This window comes from Danio aesculapii, chromosome 14, assembly GCF_903798145.1.
Source record: "Danio aesculapii chromosome 14, fDanAes4.1, whole genome shotgun sequence".
In the NCBI taxonomy this organism is placed as follows: domain Eukaryota; kingdom Metazoa; phylum Chordata; class Actinopteri; order Cypriniformes; family Danionidae; genus Danio; species Danio aesculapii.
In genome coordinates, this window is record NC_079448.1 from 17,976,213 (window position 1) to 18,001,740 (window position 25,528).

Below are 25,528 nucleotides of genomic sequence, written 5' to 3' on the forward strand. Positions count from 1 at the left end.
AAAGTTTGTTAAAGCCAAAAGAGGCCATGGCAAAAGCGTAGACCCGGGTACACAATTACAGAAATATGTTTTTCCACCATTCATAGGATTTACACTGACGTATATATTACAATTTTGAATTTAGTCAGTGTACTTTTTTGCTTTTATTCTTGCCATAAATAAAACATATATTTGTAAAGCAATCCATGTTCTGTTGTCATTAATATTTGAAGAAACTTTAATAGGTAAAACTGTCCCAATATGAACAAAAGCAAGTGATGCATCAAAGTTTGATTAAAAAAAATCTTGAATGGTTATAAAAATCCTTATAATCATTAAAATAAATTATAAAAAAAAAAAAAATTAGTTTCAAAATCTTGAATTATATTAATGATATGACGTAGTTCCGGAAACTTTCTACTTTGCGATCAGTTTCTTTTGACCGCCCCCTGTTGTTTTAAAAAATATCACAACGGCGAACGCGGCAAGTATAAAAGCCTCGTCCATTTCCTGAAGTGCATGCGCGGTCAGCAGAGGTGCGCGATGCGGTGCCAGGCGAAAGTATAAATCCAGTTTAAGAACAGTGTAGATTCACACCTCCAATGATATTGATAACATCCAACAACTTATACATGTGCATATCCTTTTCACTAAATTAGCCTGGCCCTTACTGGTTGTTTACGTTCTAGACATGGCATATGATGATGACAAGGTGTATTGTAATTTCATGATAATTGTTTTGTTAATTGTGATTAAATCAGTAAAAAGTATAATTATAAAAATAATAATTATTGATATTCCTAGAAACTGCATAATCTCCAGAAATATAACATTAAGATATGAAAATGCATAGTCTCTTTAAATGACAAACTTCTCATTCTACAAAACATAATAATTATTTATGTGCATAGCAGTGCATCCAATATGATTTTATTCATCACAAGCAAAATCAATTCTGCTGTACAATGTCCAGCACAAAACCTTGAAAGCAGAAACGATTCATACTAAATCAATGCCCTACCTTCACTTTTAGCCCCTGTGCCAGCAAGGGAACAGCGGGACAAGCGTGGCCGAGGGGCAGAAAGGCGGTTGTACTCAGCCAGTGTACTGGGGGAAAGGCAGCGAGGAGAGCTGTGGGGTGACGGAGAGTAACGCTGTAGATGCTGCGGCAGAGAGCAGCATTCATCCTCCTCATCTTCCTGACTGTATGAGTCAAATTCCTGATCACTGTAGGTACCTCGACGTAGGGACTGCAGGGACGCAGATGAGCTGCGACGTGAGGCAGAGGTAGATGCGTAGTCCTGTCGGAGACCTTAAAATGACACAAAGAGCACTTGTTATAGGACAGGAAAAAAGCTTCATTTGAAACTGCAGATGGTAAAGCATCAGTAGTATAATGAAAAGTCAAGTTGAAGACTCTAAAAGATATTTACATTAGGGCTGCACAATATTGGACAAATATGATATTGCAATGCAATATTTTATTTTTCTGCAATAAGTATTGTTATATGAATAGTTTCAGAAGATGATTTGAATAGCTCAATTTGACGTATTTCTGGGGAGTCTAACAGTATTCGGTATTGAATAATCGCAATGCAAAAAATGCTTTTCTTCCTTTGTTTTGTGTTGTTAGTCATCCAAATAGATATATAAAAAAATCTTAGACCAAATAAAATATAGTTTAGATTTCACTGTCAGAAGAAATAAGTGAAAATTAAACTATTTTTGTTTCTTTTAAAGAAATTATCTGCCAGTGGGGTGAGTGAAATAATCTCGTTTTCACAATGAAATGTAGATATTTTTACTAGAAACAAGATAAAAAAAATGTTTAAAGAAATGTTTTTTTGAATTAATTATATAAAGTCCATATAAATACAGTGATTAAATACAATTCTGTAGCTCTTATATCTTTGCGATGTGACTATTGCGTATGCGAACATTGCGATATCAATGCTGAAACTATATATTGTGTAGCCCTAATCTATATCAAGTTTTTTTTTTCAAAAGGTAGTCTACAGGATTTTAAAGCATTTGAAACTGCACTTTTCTCCTTTTTCTTTAGTCCATAATAATATAATATAATATAATATAATATAATATAATATAATATAATATAATATATGTATTATTTCTAACAAACAACAATTTGTTTTAAGCAGATCTGAAAGCCTTAGTCAAATGCCAGATCATGGTATAATTACTGAGCAACTGTTGCACTTTCATTAAGAGTTTGAATTAGTTTTATATTTTATCATTATTTTATATGGTTTAAGGTAGGACTGCACAATATATCATTTTAGCACTGAAATTGCAATATGATCAATTGCAATAGTCACATCGCAGAATATGCAATGTTGAGTTTGTATTATAATTTATAATTTGCATGTGTTATTAATGCCTGTAATTGTATAATTATTTTAAAAGCATTCAAGCATAAGAAATTGTGCCATCTGTGACCTTAACTACAATTAATTTTATAGAATTATTTTTATTTTTATCATTTAGTTAATGTACTTGAATACTGTTAGACTTGGGAAATGATAGAACACTTTATTTCAATTGTTTATATTTTTTATTATTATATTTATAGATTGTTGTTCATGAAAATACAACACCTCCAAATACAGAAATCCACTGCAAATAGCACAGACCACAACGAAAATGTGTCAGGGGACCCCAAAAAGTTTATAGATTGTTTATTAGAAGTTATGGAGATGCAAATAGTAAACATAAACTCATCAATCTCTGGCCAATCACGAGCATGAAATTACTCACAACACATGCAAATACACAAATGCACTGCAAATAGCACAGACAACAATGAAAATGTGTCGAGGGACCCCAAAAATTTTATAGATTGTTTATTAGATTTGATGGAGAAGCACTCCCACTGCAGAATCATCCCAATTGATCTAACATTACAAATTATTTCCAAATAAAGATATTAAAGCCTAGTTCACACTACAGAATTTTAAATATCGGCAGATCGCTGTGCTGTTCACACTACATGACTTGATTTTGTGTCTTTTAATCGTTGTGGTGTTCACACTACACGACACTATGTAAATGATCCACAAGAGGGGGGTGACACACTACAAGATCTGACAACAACTAGTTCCCCAACAGCTCAGTCCAGCTACCAAACCACAGCCAATGAAATGTTGAGGGAGGAGTCGTCAGAAAAAGCTGAACACTGCTTGTGTGCTGATTACATCACTGACAGTGTTTCAAGCTTTTAAGGAAGCATTTAAAAACATCGTCAATCAGCTGATGCATCAGTGGATCAATCGCTCATTTGCAAGGTTCAAGTGGATTGATACACAGAAAGTTTTTAATTTTTGTAGAACTGAGCATTTCAACCTTTAATTACCATATTGGTCAAAATGCTACTTTTCGCTGTGACTTTAAATATGCGTGCATTTTTTGACTAGCAACTTCCTGCTAACATAAATGCAACTTTTTGATAGCAAAAACGTAAATTTACTTCAGATATATCTTTTAAAACAGCATATTCTGTGCAGGGAAATAGCTTCTGTTTGAAAGTGAAAATGAAAGCGAGCCCCAGAGCCTTGCGTGTTCTAGTATCTTAACTACATATTTATAGGTTGTATTACCAGAAAATATAATATTTTTAGGGTAATGGTGTCATCAAATATGACGACAGACATTCAGAGCTTAATTTTAATATCTCAATAGAAGCTTTGAATATGATGTGACAATATGATGTTTTATATGAGAACGGTCAGAATGACCAGTATAGTAATTCTAATAGTTACAGAATTCTAGTTCCCCTGTTAATATAGCCTACTCTCGTGTCCGTGTTAACGCAGAATGAAGCAAGTTCATCGATGCCCATTCTGGCCAATCACAGACGTTTCTGTTGAGCTCCTGAGCACACAGGCATTTAGCTTATGCTGATATGCTCTCTCATTGGCTGCAGCTCGTCACTACATCTGACGGCACGTGGGGTCAAGTCGGCCGACTGCTCTGGAATATTCAGCATGCTAGATATTGGATTTCCGTCTGCAAGGTGTCGGCGATGCTTCAGCGAGCCTCTTTGATGCGTTGTTCAGTAGGTTCACACATAAAGACTGGCGAGTGCCATGCACCCGCAGATTTCTTCCCGATCACAGCCCGATCTGTCGGCGAGCTCGTTAACTTTCAAATCGGGATCAAATCAGGCTTAAAATCCTGTAGTGTGAACTAGGCTTAAGTTGTCTGGTGAAATTGTATTCATATCGCAATATACAGTTAAATATAGTTGAATTATTAGCCCTCCTGAATTATTAGTCCCCATGTTTATTTTCTTCCCCAATTTCTGTTTAACAGAGAGAAGATTTTTTTCTACACATTTCTAAACATAATAGTTTTAATAACTCATCTCTAATAACTGATTTCTTTTATCTTTGCCATGATGACAATAAATAATATTTTACTAGATATTTTTATAGACATTTCTATACAGCTTTAAGTGACATTTAAAGGCTTAACTAGGTTAATTAGCTTAACTAGGCAGAATAGGGTAATTAGGCAAGTTATTGCATAATGATGGTTTGTTCTGCATAATGATATTTCGAAAAAATATATATCTTAAAGGGGTTAATAATTTTGACCTTAAAATGGTTTTTAAAAAATTCAAAACTGCTTTTATTCTAGTCGAAATAAAACCAATAAGATTTTCTCCAGAAGAAAAAATATTATCAGACATACTGTGAAAATTTCCTTGCTCTGTTAAACATCATTTGGGAAATATTAAAAAAAGAAAATAAAAATTCAAAGGGGGGCTAATAATTCTGACTTCAATATCGCAAAATAAAAAAAAATATATCGCAATGTTAGATTTTTCCAAGCCCTAGTTTAATGGTCTGTAAACAAACTTTCATTTGGTTTGTCACATTATAAACCTTTTGTGCTTCCACCCAGTTACTCAGTTTAATCCCTGAAAGTGTTCTTAATACTGAAATGCCAGCAGTCCATAGTTTACCTAATCCAGTCTTATTGTCGAAGCAGAATTTGATTGTTTGTCTTCAAAAATGACATGCAAGAACAAAAATCATTTCAATATTCTTCATTCATTTGTATTTTTCATGAATAAATCAGAGGTGTAAGAATATATCAATACACAAGTTATAAGATGTATAGTGTTTGTTTCGTTTTAAATTTAACATTTACATCCCAGTGCTAGAAAAAGTATTCTTGATGGGTAGGACGAGAGTGACTAATGTACAAGGATGTATGCCCCTGATGTTCATAAAGTTAGCTGCTTTATAAAGCTTGTTGCTAGTAGCAATGAAGGATGAAACATTTGATGTGGCTAACATGGATCCCCTTCAACTCACTTAGGAGCAAGTTAAAAGATCAATGTTTTCACCAATCACAACAAATTAAACCATAATAACTCTGTCAGTTGAATTCTTTATTCATTCAGAAAGATATGTGCCCTCTTAGTGTCATAGAGAATGAAGGCTTTTATATCGATGTCTTGAAAGCAGCAGGACTTTGAGAGCACGAGCATTGCTTTTTGCCAATTTTATTAGAAAGAGAACCGAGCACACCAGTGACGTTACCACAGATGGTAAACTGTTTTTGCGAGATTACAACAAACAAAGACTGTAGATTTAGGCAACAGATGTGCGGCAGATCATATCACCTGTGCGCAACCCAAGCCTTTGTAATGGTGACAGCCTGTGAGTTCATGTTCATCCTCGAGCTCCATTTGTTTTTATCAGCTTTCTTTTGCTTGTTCGAACAATATATTTTTTGTCAGTCACACTACTTTTCAATTGTAAGATTGCATTTGAGCACATATTGTCAAAAAGTCACAGTTATTATGTAGCACTTATTCATTAATACTAAGCACAAATATCTAAGTGCAATTAATGACATTGTACCTTACAGTAGCTAAGCTATTAAAGTAAACGCGTATGGTCTGTTTTAGGCATGTGCCGGTATAAGATTCTGACAGTATGATAATCTTGGATAAAAAGATCACAGTTTCACGGTATTGTGATTATTTTGCTAAAATCTGTTCTTTTTAAATGTCTGGGTAAAAAACTAAAACTTTTCCCCCTTTGAACAAAATATCTTTTATTTTGAGAAAGATTTAAAATATTTTGGAGCAGTAAACATGTCAAGCTAAATGATTCAAATGAATTCAAATGACTTCTGCGGTCTTCATTTATTTTGAAAACACAGATTACTTTAACATTTAAAACATCATCATTGGATATCTTTTCTGCTGGAGAAACTGTTGTCCTAAAAAAAAATTAATTATAAATCTTACACATACCTTAGGAACGAGAAGAATATTGCAGATTTTTTTTTTCTCTTTTTTATCCATACTGCATAAATCATAGTTACATTATATCCAATGTTAAAAGGACTGATTAGTGAAAATGTTGATCTCATCATGCTCTTATTAAATAAATGTTTTTGGATATGGTGGTGTGTTCTTAATGATAGCTTTCATAAAATCAAATTCTTTAAATAATATAAACATCCAATATATCGCTTGGCTTGCAATATTGCAGGCTATTGCAATGTATCATATTGCAACCTCTGTCTCATGATATGTATCGTATCGCCATAATCTTGGTGAAACACAGTCCTATAATAAATACATTTTAAAAAGTTAACAACTCTTATAGTCTAGAATTGTTTCTCATAAATGATACTTACTCTCCTCTTGCAGGCGAGCCATTATCTGAACATCAGTCAGATCCTGAAGCTTATAGCCCATAGAGATGGATTCATCTGAGCTTAATTCACTGTCAATAGAGGACTGTGAGCTGAGAGCAGAATAAATCCCCATGTAACCTGTAAACAACAGAAAACAATAGTCAGCCTGAAACAACTAATATAAAATGATAATAATTTATAATAAGAAGCATAAATCAATTTGATTATTAACCACATCTGTGCGCAACCATGTCATTTCTCCTTCAGTAAGTGAATAATGAATGTCTATAGGCAAAACACTTCTGAAAAATAATGAAGGACACATATTGCTGGGGGGAAATGCTCACGTATTAAATAGACGAAAGCTGTGCAGTTAGCTTCAAAGAAGTCAATGAGCATTTAATGCAACTAGCCCTGTCAGGTGCTCTGTGAGTTGCACTTTGTGGTTTATTTATTTATTTTAGTTTATTTACCAAACTGTGTGTTTTATTGTTAGCAAGCGAGTTGTAATTTGTGTGAATGTTAACCTTTTATTTTACAAAAAAACTGTAAATATTTAGCAATGCTTCATGCTGTGCTTCCCCTAAGCCCTGACACATTCATAGTCGCATAAGTTGTTATTGCCTATTATGTTTGATGTTTTCTTTGTCTATTTTTTTTCACCCTCCTCTCTGCTTGCTTAGTCCTTAGGTTTCTTTTTGGTTTACCATTCTGTCCATCATCATTATGAAGGTGTCGGTTCCACCAATGCCAGGACGAGCCGCAAGGATTTAAAGCCCCGACAGACCAGTGTGTGGTGTGCTCTGCCTCGGCGTACCATTCGTGCTCCGCGCAATTTGATTGTGCTATGCTTCGGCTGTTTAGTGATTTATTATCTCAGTTTACTGTGGTAATTCGAGTTTGCTTGTTGAACTTCGTTGGCTTTAAGTAACATAATTTGATGGTTGTTGTGTGGTTCTAAACTAAGCTTTGACCGTCTTATCCGGTGTGTTTTAGTTTAGATTGATGTTTTGTTAGATTAGTTTGAGTGTTTTGCCAGCTGTGTATTTTGAGTTTTGTAGCTTTAATTAGTTTAGTTCGGGTGTCGTATACACTGAAAATCTCGGTTTTTATTTGCATTTATTTTTTGACGCCTAGTTTAGACTTTAGTTTTAAGGATTGTTTTGTTTTGTTAATTTCTTTGATTTGGCTTACATTCGTTGTTTTTGTTTAAAGATGATTGTAAATGTTTATTTCTTCCCCCCCCCCCCCCCATTTATTACTGTTACATAATTGTTTCAACTACTGAGTAAAAAGCTTAAATAGAGAATTGATTCTTGCCTCATACTTGATCTGTCACACACATTACACCTGTCTCACTTAAATGTTACAGCATCCCACTAAAACATCTTAAAAACGTAACAGTGCCAAACAATCCAAACTTACAAATAAGCCAATTAAAACACAGGGTGGGCCATTTATATGAATACACCTTAATAAAATGGGAATTTTGGGTGATATTAACGTCCTGCTTGTGGTACATAAGTATATGTGAGGGGGCAAACTTTTCAAGATGAGTGGTGACCATGGTGGCCATTTTGAAGTTGGCCATCTTGGATCCAACTTTTGTTTTTTGTTTAAACAATGGTGTGCTTGGTTTTAACATAATTTTATTCTTTCATGAGCCCCCTCACATATACTAATGTGCCACAAGCAGGACGTTAATATCACCAACCATTCCCATTTTTTAAGATGTATCCATATAAATGGCCCACCCTGTACAAATAAAAATCTGAAAAATTTGTAGTGTAATAACAGTAAACTTTTCTTCAACTGCTTCATTTATATAGCACATTTAACTGCAAGTTGAATTGGCCATAACAATAACAATGAAATGTAATTACAAGAAGTACTAAAATGTATTGTATAAAATGTTTGTTTGATGATGACAGCTTCAAGACAAGTCGCATGCATTGTTCAGGTGTGATTTTTTCCCCTATACATAAACAGTCTAAAACTTTTTAATGATCGCATTAACTCTGATTTTTGATCATTATTTTCTATTTGATTCAAGTCAGGTGATTGTCTGGGCCATTCTACAGCTTTACATTCTTTTCTGAAACCAGTTCATAGTTTCCTTGGCTAGACTCGCCTTTGGGGGCTGGCTACAGGAAGTCCAGATGTTTTCTGACTGCAATGGTAAATTGGCCAATTTTTACAGCTGATAAAAACATGTTTACAGCCTGGTACAAAACATGGCTTTGGTGCATATAGCTAATATTACCCTTCATGAGGACTGTGAGGGGTGTTTTTTTTTTATAACTCATCCAGTTCATTCATTCATTCATTCATTCATTCATTCATTCATTCATTCATTCATTCATTCATTCATTTTCTTTTCAGCTTAGTCCCTTTATTACTCCGGGGTCGCCACAGCGGATTGAACCGTCAACTTATCCAGCACATGTTTTATGCAGCGGATGCCCTTCCAGCCGCAACCCATCTGTGGGAACCATTTAGTTTTTATTAAGTTTTATTAAGTCTGCATAATTAAGGGCGTGGCCACTTGAGTAACAGCTAGGTCTCGCTGCTTGCCGTCTCGTCACCTCAGCTGATTTCGGCCGATTAACCGCTGAACTCAGCAAATACATTGTATTTTTGTGTTGTTTTATGTGGTTTTATACAGTCATTTGCCATTTGGAATTATTTCATACAATTATCAGATAATATGGCACGCTGTTTGCACTTATTTGTGCTCACAAACCGTTCAAGTTGCCGCCATTTCCCAGGTGAGTGAAATTAAAAGGTTCATTGAACAGCAGAAATTCATGCAGAAGCAATTACATATGTGCCTTTTGGTCATATTACTGTTAAGTGCTAACAGATTTTAAACAAACACACTGCAGAAATTTGCAAAAAATATTTGCGAGACACCTCTCATGCATGAAATCTGGTTCTATGTGTACTTAACAAACAAAACTGATGCATAAGCAGCTGTGTCAACATCTTCAAACACTAGCATGGGGGTGTGTGTGTGTGTGTGTTTGTGTATGTTGTGGTAAAAGGCTGTAAGGTCAGTGATGCACAATGAATTAGGTTAATGCCATACCTGAGCTGCCAGAGGTTAGTAGTGTTTTATTAGTTGATTTGAGGTACCCAGCAGAAGATGATGCTGAGACACCAGCTTCAGATGTCTGAGATGGGCTACTGTACACATTCTTCCATCTAGATGCTACAAAACACAAATATCACAAAATAAAGCATTAGAGTTTAATCTAACAGCAGCTTAAAAAAAAAGTAAGAGCATTTACTTGTCCTTAAACCTCAAACTTATTTTAAACAATAAAGATTTTACACTGAGACATTGAAAATAGAAGTCACTCTACAATGAACGTCAGTGGAATGCAGTGTTGTTGTGGATCCCACTGACTGGCAAAAACAATGGTGAAAGTATATTGTATATTTTAAAAAGTTAAACAGGTTTAGAATAGCATAGAGGCGAGAAGTGGAAAGATTGCCATTTCCTTTTCACCACAGCTTTAAGAGAAAATTTAAGGTCTGAGAAAGAGTAGTAGCAAATACGGGCGGTAAATAACAATATGTCATATGACAATATTACTAATTATTTGTGTTCGTCAAACACATTGTTTTGTTAACATAAGCTAAATTAACATCTCTTACACTTCAGTTTAATATGCATTAGGTTCAATTTAAGTTAATTTAATTATGCATATGTTCATATGCAAAGTTCACATACATTGGTCTAATCGGTTGATGAGTGTCCGACAGGCGACTTCAGTTGCTGGACTGGGGTGATCAAGAACTTTTCTACACCATTTCAGTGGTGATTCAGGTCCATGGTCTGTCATAACCTCCTTTTTTGGTGAGACATACAACCTAAAGGAAAAGAACAATCACAACAAATTTCCCAAATTCAGCCTGAAGCAATGAAATTTGAACACTTCCATGGTGTAAATGCATATGGGTTGTTGACATGACGTTTCAATTTCAGTGTCCCACATTACAAAGATAAATAAAATTAGTATTGACATAATTTGGCATACAATGCAGTAAATGATAATAGATTTATTTAACTTCCATGGACCTCTTGGTATAAAAAAAAATGCTGTGTCATTACATTTTTGAGCCAAATCTCAAAACTGTACTATGGTGTGAGTGTTTCAAGCATAGTTCAATTTATTACATTCATTCATTCATTCATTTTCCTTCGACTTAGTCCCTGATTTATCACAGGTTGCCAAAGCAGAATGAACGGCCAATCATTCCAGCATATGTTTTACACAGTGGATGCCCTTTCAGCCGCAACCCAGTACTGGGAAACACCCATAAAATCTTGCATTCACACACAGTCATACACTATGGCAACATGGCAAGTACATGCAAATTCCACACAAAAATGCCAGCTGGTCCAGCCGGGACTCAAACCCGCGGCCTTCTTGCTGTAAGGCGACAGTGCTGCCACTGTGCCACTCCCAATATATTACAGCTCTTATAAATTAAAAAGAAAATCGTAAAAACACTAACAAGTCATTTTATCCATATATGACTAAAAACATTTTCCAGTGATGGGTTGCAGCTGGAAGGGCATATGCGGCGTAAAACATATGCTGGATAAGTTGGCGGTTCATTCCGCTGTGGTGACTACAGGTTAATAAAGGGACTAAGCTATTCAAGACCATATGACTGAAAAATGTAAATTTGTCACATAACTTTTTTGGAAGCACTATAAAAATTAAGTTGGGTTGTCTTTAAAAGATTATTCATAAGTTCATACAAAACAAATAGCACAATATGAAGATAAGTGTTCTACAATAAAGATAAATTCCTTTGTATAATACTAAGAGGTTTTCACTGGACGTATTTAAAGCACAATTAAAAAAATATAAATAAAAACCAACAGTAAAATAAATGACAAGGTTAGCGACTCCTTAGATTTTCTCAAACAAGACTTCAAACTACATTCTTCAAAAAAAATGGCGTTTTACAAAAAAGCATTATTTCAATCACATAAAATATGCTACAACAGATGAACATGTCAGCTATAAGGATGCTAAAACTGGGTTTGCAACCCTTTTTTGTTTTTGTGTTTGTTGTGACAGATCATTATGCATGCCTCACATCAAGCAGTACAAAAAACAATGATGTCCTCCACTTTACCACTAGTTTAAGCACAGAATAAGCATTAATAAACACTAAGAGTGTAACGGATCATGGTTGATCCGTGATTCGTACGGATCCCAACCCAGTTCGGAACACACATGACTTGCAGATTAATTTATTTTTTTAACTTGGAGATTAATCTTGAATTTGCAACGATTGCAGAGATCATTCAAATCACATGTATGAAATCATTTAGGCTTTCCTGTAAAATATGATGACAGAAGAAGTTGTGGTGGGTTATTCGGGATGTAGTGGGTTTCTTAGGTTATTACAGGTGTTTTCTGTCACTACTTGTTTAGCCTGCATTAATGCTGCCCAATTAATCATTAAAAGATCGGGATCTCAACACCCACGCAACATAGATTACAAATGATGGTGATTTGCATATGTTTATTAATCCTTCAGATCGCTGCATTCAAATCTGTGTTCGAACGACTCAAATAATCAAGAAAGAGATTTAGTTTAAAATCAATTTATTTTTATTCAGCGGATTATTTCTTCGTTAAAAATTACAGTATCCAAGTTCTGTTTGTTAAAACCAAAAGTTTTCTGCAGTACTGTTTTTTTAATCAATGCAAAGCAAATTACATTCGTCTCCTCTCCTTTTTGGCTGATTCGAAAAATGGTCCAATACGCTAAAAAAACATAATGTGAGATCTGTTACACCACTAATAAACACATGAAGGTAGCAAAATAGCACAGTGTTATGAATCAACAGCACAACTGCCTACTAATGTTTAACCAGTATATATTTACTTCTCAATAAACTGAGATGTGAAAGACTATGTTCAGAAACCGTTCAGGTCACCGTATTGTTAACAATAAGCTCTTTTTTTCCCCATTCTGGAATTAGCAGTATCACATGAAGCATAAATCCACCAAAACCTGCTTACCGCCACACCAAAGACACAATCCCAATGCTGCTACCAAATGGAATATAATTCTATTACCTCAAAACACAGATACGGACATATGGAAAGCTAATTGCTGGCCGATGCCAATTTACTAGATGTCTACTGGCTGGATTATTTGACTCAAAAATAAAGCCTGCATCAGCGAGATTAGTCTACATGTTAATGCCGGGGCAATCAAACGTACACATTAAAAGCCTATAGTGTTTAATAAAGTATATTATCAAATTAAGGTGTAAAAATGCTTTTTGACCTCATTTTAGAAATGCTGCATTTCCTCATGTTTAAATGCAAAATCACCTCCTGCAAAAATCCATCCTCACGAACATAAATTACAGTTATTAAGTGAAGTGCTTTGAAATATGCATTTTTTTATGTTTAAAGTAATCTCAACCAAAACAATATGAAAGGGTGGGACAGTGTAGCTCCTCCCCTTTGTCAAAAACAGCCAATAGCGTTTTGTTTAATCACCACTCAGCCAGTGAGAGTGGTTAAGCTCAAGCGCATCAAACGAAAAGCAAATGAGAAGTGTTTTGAAGGGGGTGGGGTATGTCAGATACTAGAGAGGATTTGATTGGTCACGATTTGATGAGAAACTGAAGTTTAAGTTATTGTGAATAAAACCACTAATCCATTTGGGCAGAAGTCACGAAGCTTTACATGTTTATATCAGTTTTATATCTTCTAAATGCAAATTGTGTCACTGTTTTGGAGCACACTAGCAAAGAGATGCCTTATAAACTAACACTACTGATTCTAACTTCTAAAAAAAATTTATTTTAATTTAATGAGACTTTTAAATATAGATTTATTTTCAATCCAAGTAGACCATCAGAAAAAAACAGACAGAGAAGACTGAATACGCATAGTAAAACCCTCAAATTTTAAACTTTCAAAGAAAATGACAAATTCATTGGGCTGAACAAACCTCTTTCACTTGCCCATCCCTTATCTTCAAAGTGGATTTCAAAATGCAATTAACCACAGAGAATAATAGTGTACTGACTATTGTTGATCATCATTGTTTGTCCCAAACACTATGGTGGCAAAGCAGCCAGGCTTGATTTGCAATACGCCACTGGAAATTCTGTGTTGACAGAGAAAGCTCCCATTGCCTTTCAAATCACACCCACATTCACTAAAGCATCAAAGCGTGATGGTTTCTGTTGAATACGTAATAATATATTCTGAACAATGATGAAAGGTAACATCCTAACCACCATAGTAGGATACAACTGAAGTCAATGGCGGTTTCCAACATTTTCTTATATTGTGCTCAACAGTACTCAAACTTGGAACTAGTGGTGGATTAGTATAAGATGGCATACTGTAAGTTTCATTTTTGAATGAATTACTTTTGATTGTTGGCCCTCAAATTAAAATGGTGCCATTTTACTTGCCCCCATGTCATCTCAAACCGCCAATACCTACAATCATCTTCGAAATATGGCTGCATGATATTGGAAAAATCTGACATTGCGATATTTTGTTTTACTGCGATATATAGTTGAAGTCAGAATTATTAGCCCCCCCTTTTTATTCCCAGCCCCAACCCCCCCCCCCCCCCCCCCCCACCCAATTTCTGTTTAACGGAGAGATTTTTTTTTATACATTTCCAAACATAATAGTTTTAATAAGTCATTTCTAATACCTAATTTATTGTATCTTTGCCATGATGACAGTAAATAATATTTTGCTAGATATTGTTTTTCAAGACACTTCTATACAGCTTAAAGTGACATTTAAAGGCTTAACTGGGTTAATTAGGTTAACCAAGCAGATTAGAGTAATTTGGCAAGCTATTGTATAATGATGTTTTGTTCTGTAGACTATCAAAAAAAATAGCTTAAAGGGGCTAATAATTTCACCTTAAAACATAATTTGGAAAAAATTTTAAAAAGAAAAAACATTTCAAAGGGGGGCTAATAATTCTGACTTCAAATGTATTATGATATGAATATCATTTAACCAGATGATTTGAATATAGCTCTATTTGGAAAGATTTCGTTAATTTATATTGACTAAGAGGGTAAAGTCATTTTCTATGCAGTGAATATGCATACAATATAATAAATTACAAGCAAAAATAAATAAATAAACAGTGCTTTATGGTTTTCTGGGGAGTCTAAAAGTATTCAAGCACTGAAATTGAACAATTAAATGTAAAATAAAATGGCCATTGTTGTATAAAAAAATAGTATCTTTCTCTTTTAAGATTTAACAAACATTAATAAAACAAAGATCTATTCCTGTGACATGAATGTTGTAGATACACACATTGCGATATCGATGCTCAAACGATATATTGTTCAGCCCTACTTCAAAACACAAATGCATTTATATATTCTTTAACGAAATCTAAGTTTTTTTTTGTCCCTCTTACAAAAGTCCAAAATAGATCAAATTGAAATGATCCTCAAAAAAGTCATTATTGAAGATTCTGCAAAATCTAATGGAGCAAATGAATCCAAGTCGTACAACAGGATTGGTTTGTATAATAACACCATTAATATAGGCTAAATATAGCCTTTCATTCAAATCTATACACACAAATGCTGAGCACATTGCATATGGTAATCAGATGCTAAAACCAGGATTCATACACATTTTTTCCACTAAAATTCCATGACTTTTCCAAGACTTTTCCAGACCTTTCAAGTACATTTTCATGACGTAATGTTTCATGTAATGTCCACATATACATGTTGAATAATAAAAAAACAATAACGTTGAAATTTATTACAGCTTATCATAGAACACGCAACAATCTATTTTGTTTAAATTTGTTTTTATATCCATGTAAAACTTTGATAAAGCTTACACAGCACTAACAATGTGAGAGCAAGGACAGAAAAGTAAAGACAACTAACCTATATTTAAGTTAGGACTGCACAATATATTGTTTCAGCATCGATATCGCAATGTGTGCATCTGCAATAGTCACATCGCAGGATATGCAATGTTGGGATTATAGTTTAATATAGAGTTTAATCACAATGGGGTAACAGTTTGTCATCTGCATGCATTTTTAAAGAGATAGCTCAACCAAAAATTACTTTCCATTTTTATTACCCCCTTAACTTAAATAGTTAAGTACATTTTAATCTTTGAGTGAACTGTCCCTTTAAGGCCTGTGACTGTGTGAACATTTCAATGTTTCAAATTTTAAAACATCCGGCCACAAAACTTTTTTAAAACTTTAATAAAGATTAAATAATATACAATGAAGACTATCCAGTGTTGATTATTCCATATCTGTACCTGAATAGTGAATGCCTGAAAACTATAATACTTTTTTATCTTTATTATATAACTTTTATCTATTATTTTTTCTATATTATTCAAGATTCAGTCCCCTACAAAAATCCCCCCAATTAATCCAAATAAACCCGGTAAATCATCTAGTGAAATTGTATTAACGTCACAATATATATCACAGAAATCCAAAATATCATAATGTCAGTTTTTTCCAATATCGCACAGCCCTAATTTAAGTATACAGATATTTGTTAAACTAATTTCCATGACTTTTCCAAAACTTTGTGGGGTTTTTTAAAACTTCTCCAGGCCTGGAAAATGCCATGTCAAAATTCCATGGCTTTTCCAGGTTTTCCATGACTGTATGAACCCTGTAAAACACATATGCGGCTTTCAAAAACCAGTGAAGATTGCTCTAGCATGTAATTTTGCCAATGACTATTACAGGCAATTGTATTTAAGGTTTCATGCTAAATATTGTAAGGCAACTTAGTGAAGGCTAACCAGCATCTTATGTAAAGCCAGACAGAATTTGTGGAAATTTTGTGCTGTTTCTGTGCAAACTTTTGGAAAATAAAATACATAATACTAATATGTGGATTTATACATGATGATTTTGAGAGTATAGTAACTTAAAACATAAAAAATAATAACTTCAAACTTTTATTTCAGTTTTACAATGCAAATCAAATTTGATCCAATTTATTTATTATATTTATTCTATTTTTTGAAAGGTTTATGATATTTTGGAGCAGTAAACGTGTCAGGCTATACAATTCAAATGAATCATTGACTTCTGCTGTCTTCATTTGTTTCAAAAACACTGATTTCTTTAAAATTTTTATACCTTAGGAACGATATTACAGAAAATGTTGGCTGTTTTAAAACCTTGACTTTTCCAAGTTTTAAAACAGCCAAGTTTTCCAAGTTTTTAAAACTGCTTTGAGGTTGCTATTGTTGGTGCCTCCAAGCACTTGTTTTCTGCTTCTGTTATGAAGGGTTTTATTCTGAACCTCCAGCTGCCGCACCAGATCCTGTAGTTTACGGACTTTTCCAAGCGTGGAATACCTTGAAAACGGTTATCATCCCATGCCTAATAACTACTAAACTCTCAGAAATAAAGGTGTGTGAGCTGTCATTGGGGTGGTACCTTTTCAAAAGGTACAAATGTGTACACTAAAAGGGCCATATTAATAACTCAAGATTACATATTGGTACCTAAAAAGTACAAAAGTGTGTTAGATTTTTTTTTTACATTACAAGTACACTGTAAAGAATCAAATTGTTGAATCAAATTAAGTTTTCTTAAAATATTAACTTAAACTTTGTATAACTTAAAAAAATGTAGTTGAAACCTGATTAACTTATTGAAACCTGATGAACTTATTGAAAAATATTTGTTGCATTTACTTTTTGTCATTAAATTTTTTACAGTGTATAGCAAATTCTAAACATGCAAATTCAGCACTACATGACATATATAAAGCTCAAAACACCTACCAACTGTCTTCATCCTCAGCTTTAGTACATAACTCCAAGTCAAGTACTTCGACTTCATCCAGGGCGGATTGGTCCATACTTGCTTCACTTGCTCCCAGCAGGCCGGAATCACAGTTACTTGTGACAAACCATCCCAGTGTTTGTTTGGAGCCAGAAGAACACGGCAAGCTTAAGAACCCATCCTGCTCCTCTGCCCTGGAGGTGTCAGGTAGTGGAGACATGTCTTCACTGCCACTGCTGTCTGCTGGAGCAGAGAGTTCCAAGTTCCCAGCGTCCTCTGCTCTGGGAGAAGTGTCCATGACTTTGTGCAGGTTATTAATATTACTTCCTGCTTTAAGGTTGCTATTGTTGGTGCCTCCAAGCACTTGTTTTCTGCTTCTGTTATGAAGGGTTTTATTCTGAACCTCCAGCTGCCGCACTAGATCCTGTAGTTTACGGACTTCCTCAAGCTCCACCGTGGTCAGGTTTGGGTCGAGTTCAGGCTCAGAATTGGACATCACCTTGTCTGTATCACCATTATCCGCTGGCTGAATATCACTTCCACTATCAGGGACCACCATTCTCCTGCAATATGAATGTACAGTAACAACATCTGTGTTTCGATAATCAAATATATACTGCAACATAACGTACATGTTTCTAGACTGATCAATGGCAATAAACTAATAAAACAACTGTTTAACCTTCTTGTGTTTCCACGTCAGCAAATATATGCTTCATAAATAGTATTTTATCCAGTTCTTAAGTAAATAATGTCCAAGTGTTAAAGTGCTGGAAAAATGTTCCTAGCAATAAACAATGACACACAAGTTAGCAATGCAAACCAACCAGCAAACAAATGAGGATTGTTTAGACTATCAAGGATGTACTTGCAGAATTACAGAAAAAAGTTTCCATTAAGTGAATTACTCTGTAAAGATTATTAAATGTTTTTGTGTTTTTTAAACAAAACGTGTTTAATAGATAAAATGTTGATGCATTTAAATGAACATTTAGCTAATGTTTATGTCAAGTAGAGTGTAAAATGAGCTGCGCTTACAAATTAAATGATTACAGCACAATAATAAACATACCTCACCTCTCGCCACAGTTTCGGCAAATGTCCGATTTATTATTTCAATATTTTAACAAAATAAATCGATTTTAAATAAGCAAACCGCTGTTTTGTCGTTGCTATGCTATAAACACAGTATTTTGGCTGTGTTGAGCTAGTTAGCTCGTTTGCTATCGTCGTGGGGGTGATGGACACCATTTGAACCAATCAAATTAGACCGCCAGCCCACTGCAGTAAGCCACAGAAGGTATTTTGAAGTGTAGCCCCACCTAGTGGACGTTTGTGTAGTTCAGCGCTCAGTCAAGTGGCGCTCACTGTTCTAAAAATAACCATAACATGTTTATGCAGTTACTCTTAATCATAATTTAAATTTTTATTGTTCAGTTTAATCAGAAAATGTACTAAAATTTTTTCTGAACTGTAGTCATTCAAAAAACATTTTGCAAAGATTATATTCCAGCAAACATTTGGACACATTTTTCATTTAACTGGTTTCTTCCAAATATATATATATATATATATATATATATATATATATATATATATATATATATATATATATATATATATATATATATATATATGTATATATATATATATATATATATATATATATATATATATATATATATATATATATATATATATATATATATTGATACATGTATTTCAAATATGTATTTTAAATACATAATAGTATTCTGTAATTTGTATTTTATGGGGTTTATGAAACTGGCTTAATATTTTGTATCAAAATACTTTAGTGTCTTGTATTTTTGTATTTTTAAAATACTGTAAAATATTTTGTAAGAAGTGTACATGATAACGTCATAAAAATGCAGCCTCAGATTGATGCTTTCTCAGTTATTTACTGAGATCAGAACAGAAAACTTATTAAGAATGTGGTAGGCATGGGTCAGTATATGATTCTGAAGGTATGATAACCTTGGATAAAAAAAAAATTAAAATCACGGTTTTATGGTTTTGTGATTACTGCTCTAAAATATGTTTTTTTAATGTCTGGGCAAAAAACAAAAACATTTTATTTTTTGAACACAAAATATTTTATTTTGAGAAACATTTAAAGTATTTTGGAGCAGTAAACATGTCAGGCTGAATAATTCAAATCAATCATTGACTTCTGCCGTACTCATTAGATTAGAAAATACTGATTCATTTACAATTCAAAATGGCATCTTTTGATTTTTTTTTCTGCTGAAGATACTGTTGTACTAAAAAAAAAAAAAAATAAAATTTTGGCGGTTTAAAACCTTGACTTTTCCAAACCGTAGTATACCTTGAAAACGGCTATTGTCCCATGCCTAGAAGGTGGTCAATGCTTGGAGTATGGATGGAAATTATGCAACACACAAAGAAAATAACAGACAAATGCAACAAAAGTCAGCAATCATTGAAAAAAGTTTACTGCAAAATACCTAGACTAGTAATATATATATATATATATATATATATATATATATATATATATATATATATATATATATATATATATATATATATATATATATATATATATATTGGCAGTATAGTGTGGTATCAGCATCTTTGCTTAAGAAACGAGATGGAATAAAATATTAGTCCGGCCCACATACCGCATAGAATGATGGCTCTTGGGCAATCCTCTCCTGTTTGCCAGATCTGGGTCACAATTAAGCCATAGCAATCTCACATATTAGCCAGGATTCAACCAAATGAACCAGAATTGACCCTATTCTTGGTCACAGTTTGTTTTTATTCTGGCCCAGATCCGGCCCACACCAGACACTTACATCTGGACCACATACTGAATGGAATGATAGCTCTAGGGTGGTCTGTTTCTGTCAGATCTGGGCCACAAATAAGCCATAGCAATCTCACATATTAGCCAGAATTCAACCAAATGAACCAGTATTGATCCTATTGTGGCCCAAAATTTGCTTTTATTCTGGCCCAGATCTGGCCTACACGTTACAAAAATTCCAGCGTGCATTGTAGTATAAATACATTATATAGCTTATTGATGCTCCAATTTTTATTATTTGCCGTTTATTCTGCTGTTTATGTTGACGTTGTTGATTTTGTCACTTTTAGTATCTTTTTTGTGGTGTTTTGTTCATTTTGTTAATTGTCACCATTGTTGAGGTTCATACGCTGATTATTGACGTCTCTGTGAGCAGAAGTTGAACCATAGAATTGTTTTTAACTTATAAACCTTCATAATCCTTCATAATTCATAATAAATTAAACATTTTTTAACATCAATGAATTACATTATTTCATCACAAGTTGTGCCTCACTTAATTGTATTGTTTATTTTTTTAGTTGTTTTTTTGTTGTTGTTGCTTGTTTGCTGTAATGAATAAACTTTTCTAGCAAAGTTCTCAAAAGTTACAGCAGCCCAAAATAAAATTTATATTAAGAGGTTCAGGGCTATGAGCCCAACTAAAGCAAACACTGTTCTCCATGATGGTGACTTTAGTCTATGTGGTCCACATTTGTTTTAAGATAACGGGATCACATTTGCCGTATCTTCTCTGGGCCGATTTAGGCTCACAGCCATATTAGCCAGAGCTAACTGTGCCAAATATTTGCCAAAAGTGGCCCACATTTTTTTTAGGATAACTGGGCCACATTTGCCATCTCTTCTCTGGGCCACTTTTGGCTTAAATCCACATTAGCCAAACATAAAATAAATCAGTTGTTATAAATGAGTTATTAAAACTATTATGTTTAGAAATGTGTTTAAAAAATCTTCTCTCCATTAAACAGAAATTGGGGAAAAAATAAACAGGGGAGCTAATAATTTAGGGGGGTTATAATTCTAAATTCAACTGTACATATATATAGATTCTGGTAATTAGGCAAGTTATTGTATAATGATGGTTTGTTTTATAATGAATTTTATGATTACGTTTTTTATTTTAGGTTGTGAAGCATATAATACATTTTAAAATAAAAATAAATTAATGGCGCTCACTGTAGTAACATTTCTATTCCAGTAGAGAGAGACATGATCGAAGCTAATTTTCTCTGCAACTTTGTACTGCATACTTTTTGTTTAATCGCGGCAAAAAGCATTACGCTGGGATTTTTAGGCTACCCTGTATTTTTATTTTTATTATTTTTAATTGGAGGTTTACAGCTATACAAATTCAGATTTGAATTTTCAAATATTTATTTTAAAAAGACCACAACATGTAATTAATCAGTTAAACGTTTTTCCCTTATTTACATTGAAATCGTTTTTCAAAAGAATCGTTATTTTATTTAACAAACCTTTTAAAATCAAACAAGATATACAGTACCGCGGGTGTGCGCTTACCATAGAAAAGTGCAGCTCTTTGTATTCGAGTCAGGGCATTTTAGGCAACTGTACAATGTGGCAGTAGCATCATACAGTATGCCTGGCACTGAACTGTTTTATACACTTTTGTACAGTTCCTTGGTCATAAACCACTGCTTATCAATACACAGATGATTCAGAGTGTGTCAACAGCGTAGTGGACAGTGTGTCGCCAATGATCAACAAAGCGCGGCGGGGCGAGTTCGAATCTCTCATAGAGATCTCGTGTTTTCCTTTCTGCACCCCTCACATTTTTCTGTAGCTTATATATAATAAGTGCAGCTTTGTCTTTTGTAGGAAAATATATTCATATTTTAAGATGTAGGACGTCGTTCATATGTATACATCTATTCACGCACACACACTTGATACATTTAATATAATTTTTTTCAGTTTCCAAATGCTATTGTGTGCATCAATTGCAGCCGGTTTAAAGCTCCATCAGTCACTAAAGGACACTGATAATATGAAATCTGTCCATAGTGTAAATGTGCAGGTACAACTTAATTTTCTGTCCTTAATCTTTTGGTGTTTCAACTATAAAACTCATTACTGCTTCCACTTATTAGCTCATAATTGTTGACCCCACCTCATCACTATGTTGAGGCTAAATGGCTGATTGTCTCAATTGTCAGGGAGTAATGATTCAAGTGTGTAATATAAATATAGTATAAAAAACATTGTGTAGAGCAAATGTTGCTTTGCACAATGTTTCTTTTTATTTTATTTGTATTATACAATTGAATCACTACTAGGCACTACATTGTTACTTGCTGGAGGACAAAGGATACCCTTTTCTGCTTTATATGACACCCTACCTGCAGCCTGACACAGAGGAAACCTCAGTGACCCAAGCAGACCAAAGAGATGGAACAGTGCTAAGAAATATAATTTGTCAAAAAAAATATTTAATTAAATAGTTTGGACTGAAGCACTGTTCATTTCATTATTTCCTTAAATAAAATGAATGATTTTTTACACTGCTTTAAACACACACCTTTCAACGTGTAACACATTTTTCCTCTACATTTCTCACCTTAAGATGATGCTCATGTGACTTTATTTGTCTTTGAAGATGGACCTTATACAGCTACTTTAGAATTAAAATAAATAAATAAAAGATTGTTTTGTGATACAATAGTGAAATTCAAATATGGAAAGTTGCAGACAAATTCTTACACTGCTTGTTAGTTGAGGCAGAAGGAACTTTATCTGCATGCAGAACAAAAACCATAAAAAGAACCTAAAGCTAACTGACAACAATCACGTACAACAGTGACAGATTGTGTGGTTTAAGTCAAATAACCACTGATGAGCCTTTATTAAAGGACAGAGCAGCTCCTCTAACAGGTGGCCCACAGCAGTTAGACAGGCCTCAGTCTCATTTCTATTAGCTGCATGACAGAAAGAATATTCTTGAGTGTTTAATACAGCTCCAGTAATCAAATATTACTGGAGCTGTAGGTTTCTGTGTTTAATTATGACTTTGGACAGAGTTCTTCTAGCTCCAGAAGGATTACAATTTCTATAAGCCTTATATACAGTACTAGTCAATACACATTTGTATTGTGGCCATAAGAAATTAATGCCAGGGAAATGAAATGCATGAATGGTTACATAACATACTCAAAAAGCACGTTAAAGAGAAGATTAATTTTTCATTACAATAAAAGGCAGGGTGGCATGTGTAATTTAATGAACTAATGAATTTTCTTATTATTACTTTTTCCTTTTCTTATCTATTTATTATCTTATATTTCTTTCTTTCATTGATGCAGATGTGTAATCTGTGATTAAAACCTCCGCCTCTGTGAAATGCGTTGCCCTTTTTTCCTAACCGTGACTTTCTATGGTGACTCGTGAATTCGGTGATCTACTGAAAATGCCTTCAGGTATGTGCCGTGTGCATGCATTAACCTGCAGTTTTCTTCAGGAGGTACATTTAACTAACTCTTATCAGCTGTTTTGGAACCAACATACTCGCGGTAAGCAGGTTTTGGGTTAATCAACCGAGAGTTCAGGGTTTAGCAGATGGTAAGTTAACCCAGCTTTCTGGAATACCCCCCTGGACTGCGATACACACCAGGGCCAGTACACACCAAGCTGACACCAAACAATTAGCACCAATGAAACCTAACTGTGTTGTTGCCTCGTGTCGGCTCATATCTGGACCAAAAAGCACAAAACAGACAGCAGCTAACTGATATAAGACAGAGCACACATTCTGCGCCTGCTTAGAAGAGAAAGAGTTCTTAATGTGGGTGGTGACTGGGCTATTTATTGTGTGGAAATCTAACAGTTAGGCTGTGTTCCAATTTACTTGCGAACTTCCCTAAGTATTTCCCCTCAGGGGAAACTCCGCTTTCATTTTAAAGTGTGTTCTACTACGTCAAGTAAACAAGGGAAGCTTACATGGACATACCCTCGACCTCTCAATTTTGGTTTTGGATTGGGTCCACTCCAGCACCTATACCATTTGTCTCAGAATGCAATGCACCTGTGTTATGTAATCAATGGCATAAATCAGAGACTACGAGTTAGTGATTGAAGGGCATAAAAATTTAATTCTCTCATGTGAAATCATGGGATAGAGTAGCATCCATAAGATTCGCATTTCAGCATCTCTTCGGAAGTAGTAGATACTTGTCTACTGTTTTTTGAATACTATGATTTCAGAAATAATACTGAGCTTGCATACTGTTTTAGCATTAATTAAAGAAAAGTAAGCAATTTCAGACACAGCCTAAGCCTCTCTTTGTTGGAGAAGTTCCCATTTTTGTTAGGTTATGTTTAACCAAAGCATTCACTCTCTAACTTCCCTCCATCTCATTGACTTGAATGAACATCATTGATTAAGTTACACAAGCATCCACTAGCTGAACATCTGAATGTGCTCAATGGAATGCCCTAAAACCTTGAGCACTTGGAATCTACACTGTTGTAATGTCACGTTCACATTGCATTCTGGGATAAATAGTTTTTGGAGTGTGGATATGAAACAGACTTGCTCCCTTGGATGGTATCTCCATGTAAGCTTTCCCAGGTAGCAAAGAGTTCTGGCCCAGATTTGGCATAAAGCTGGCACAGCAGGCATTCATCCGGCACTGACATACAGCATGTGGGCCAAACGTGGCCCAGGTTTGGCTGAGGTGGCACCGTCTTTAAGGCGGCACACAATACTTGGGCCAGATATCAAATGTAGCATTTGGCCCAGATGCTAATAATGGATATTTGGGCCATGCAAGTTGGTCCATCTTGACCCACATTTAAAATACATGTTGGTCTCACTTTATTTAGATGGTCTGTTTGTTGAATTTAACTACATTGCATCTACATTTCAACTAACTCTCATTAGTTTATAAGTAGACTGGTAGGTTGGAATGTTCTCACCGTGTTGGCTGGGTTTCCTCCGGGTGCTCCGATTTCCCCCACAGTCCAAAGACAGGCATTATAAGTGAATTGAATAAGCTAAATTTGACATAGTGTATGTGTGTGAATGCAAGAGTGTATGGATGTTTCCCGGTGTTGGGTTGCGGCTGGAGGGGCATCCGCTGCGAAAAACATATGCTGGATAAGTTGACGGTTCATTCCGCTGTGGACCAGTTATGGGTTATTAACTTGGATGAGACTTGGCCCAGATATGAT

General features: G+C 34.4%; 1 protein-coding gene across 4 annotated transcripts in view; it reads right to left on the minus strand.

The window, feature by feature from the left end:
• The window catches only part of zgc:66447 (SLAIN motif-containing protein-like), a 35,060-nt gene extending 13,138 nt beyond the window's left edge, over positions 1 to 21,922 (minus strand). For 2 of the 4 annotated variants that reach the window (XM_056472562.1, XM_056472559.1), the window contains exons 1-6: positions 18,560 to 18,707; positions 17,487 to 18,050; positions 10,394 to 10,533; positions 9,746 to 9,868; positions 6,658 to 6,795; positions 1,001 to 1,291 (exon numbers count right to left, since the gene is read on the minus strand). In XM_056472562.1, the coding sequence (XP_056328537.1) occupies positions 1,001 to 1,291; positions 6,658 to 6,795; positions 9,746 to 9,868; positions 10,394 to 10,533; positions 17,487 to 18,046 (1,252 nt within the window). In that variant the 5' untranslated portion in view covers positions 18,047 to 18,050; positions 18,560 to 18,707. Of the gene's footprint in view, positions 1 to 1,000; positions 1,292 to 6,657; positions 6,796 to 9,745; positions 9,869 to 10,393; positions 10,534 to 17,486; positions 18,051 to 18,559; positions 18,708 to 21,862 lie in introns of those variants that run through there. The other 2 variants (XM_056472561.1, XM_056472560.1) reach the window with 2 other exon arrangements.
• Positions 21,923 to 25,528: the final 3,606 nt, after the last annotated feature.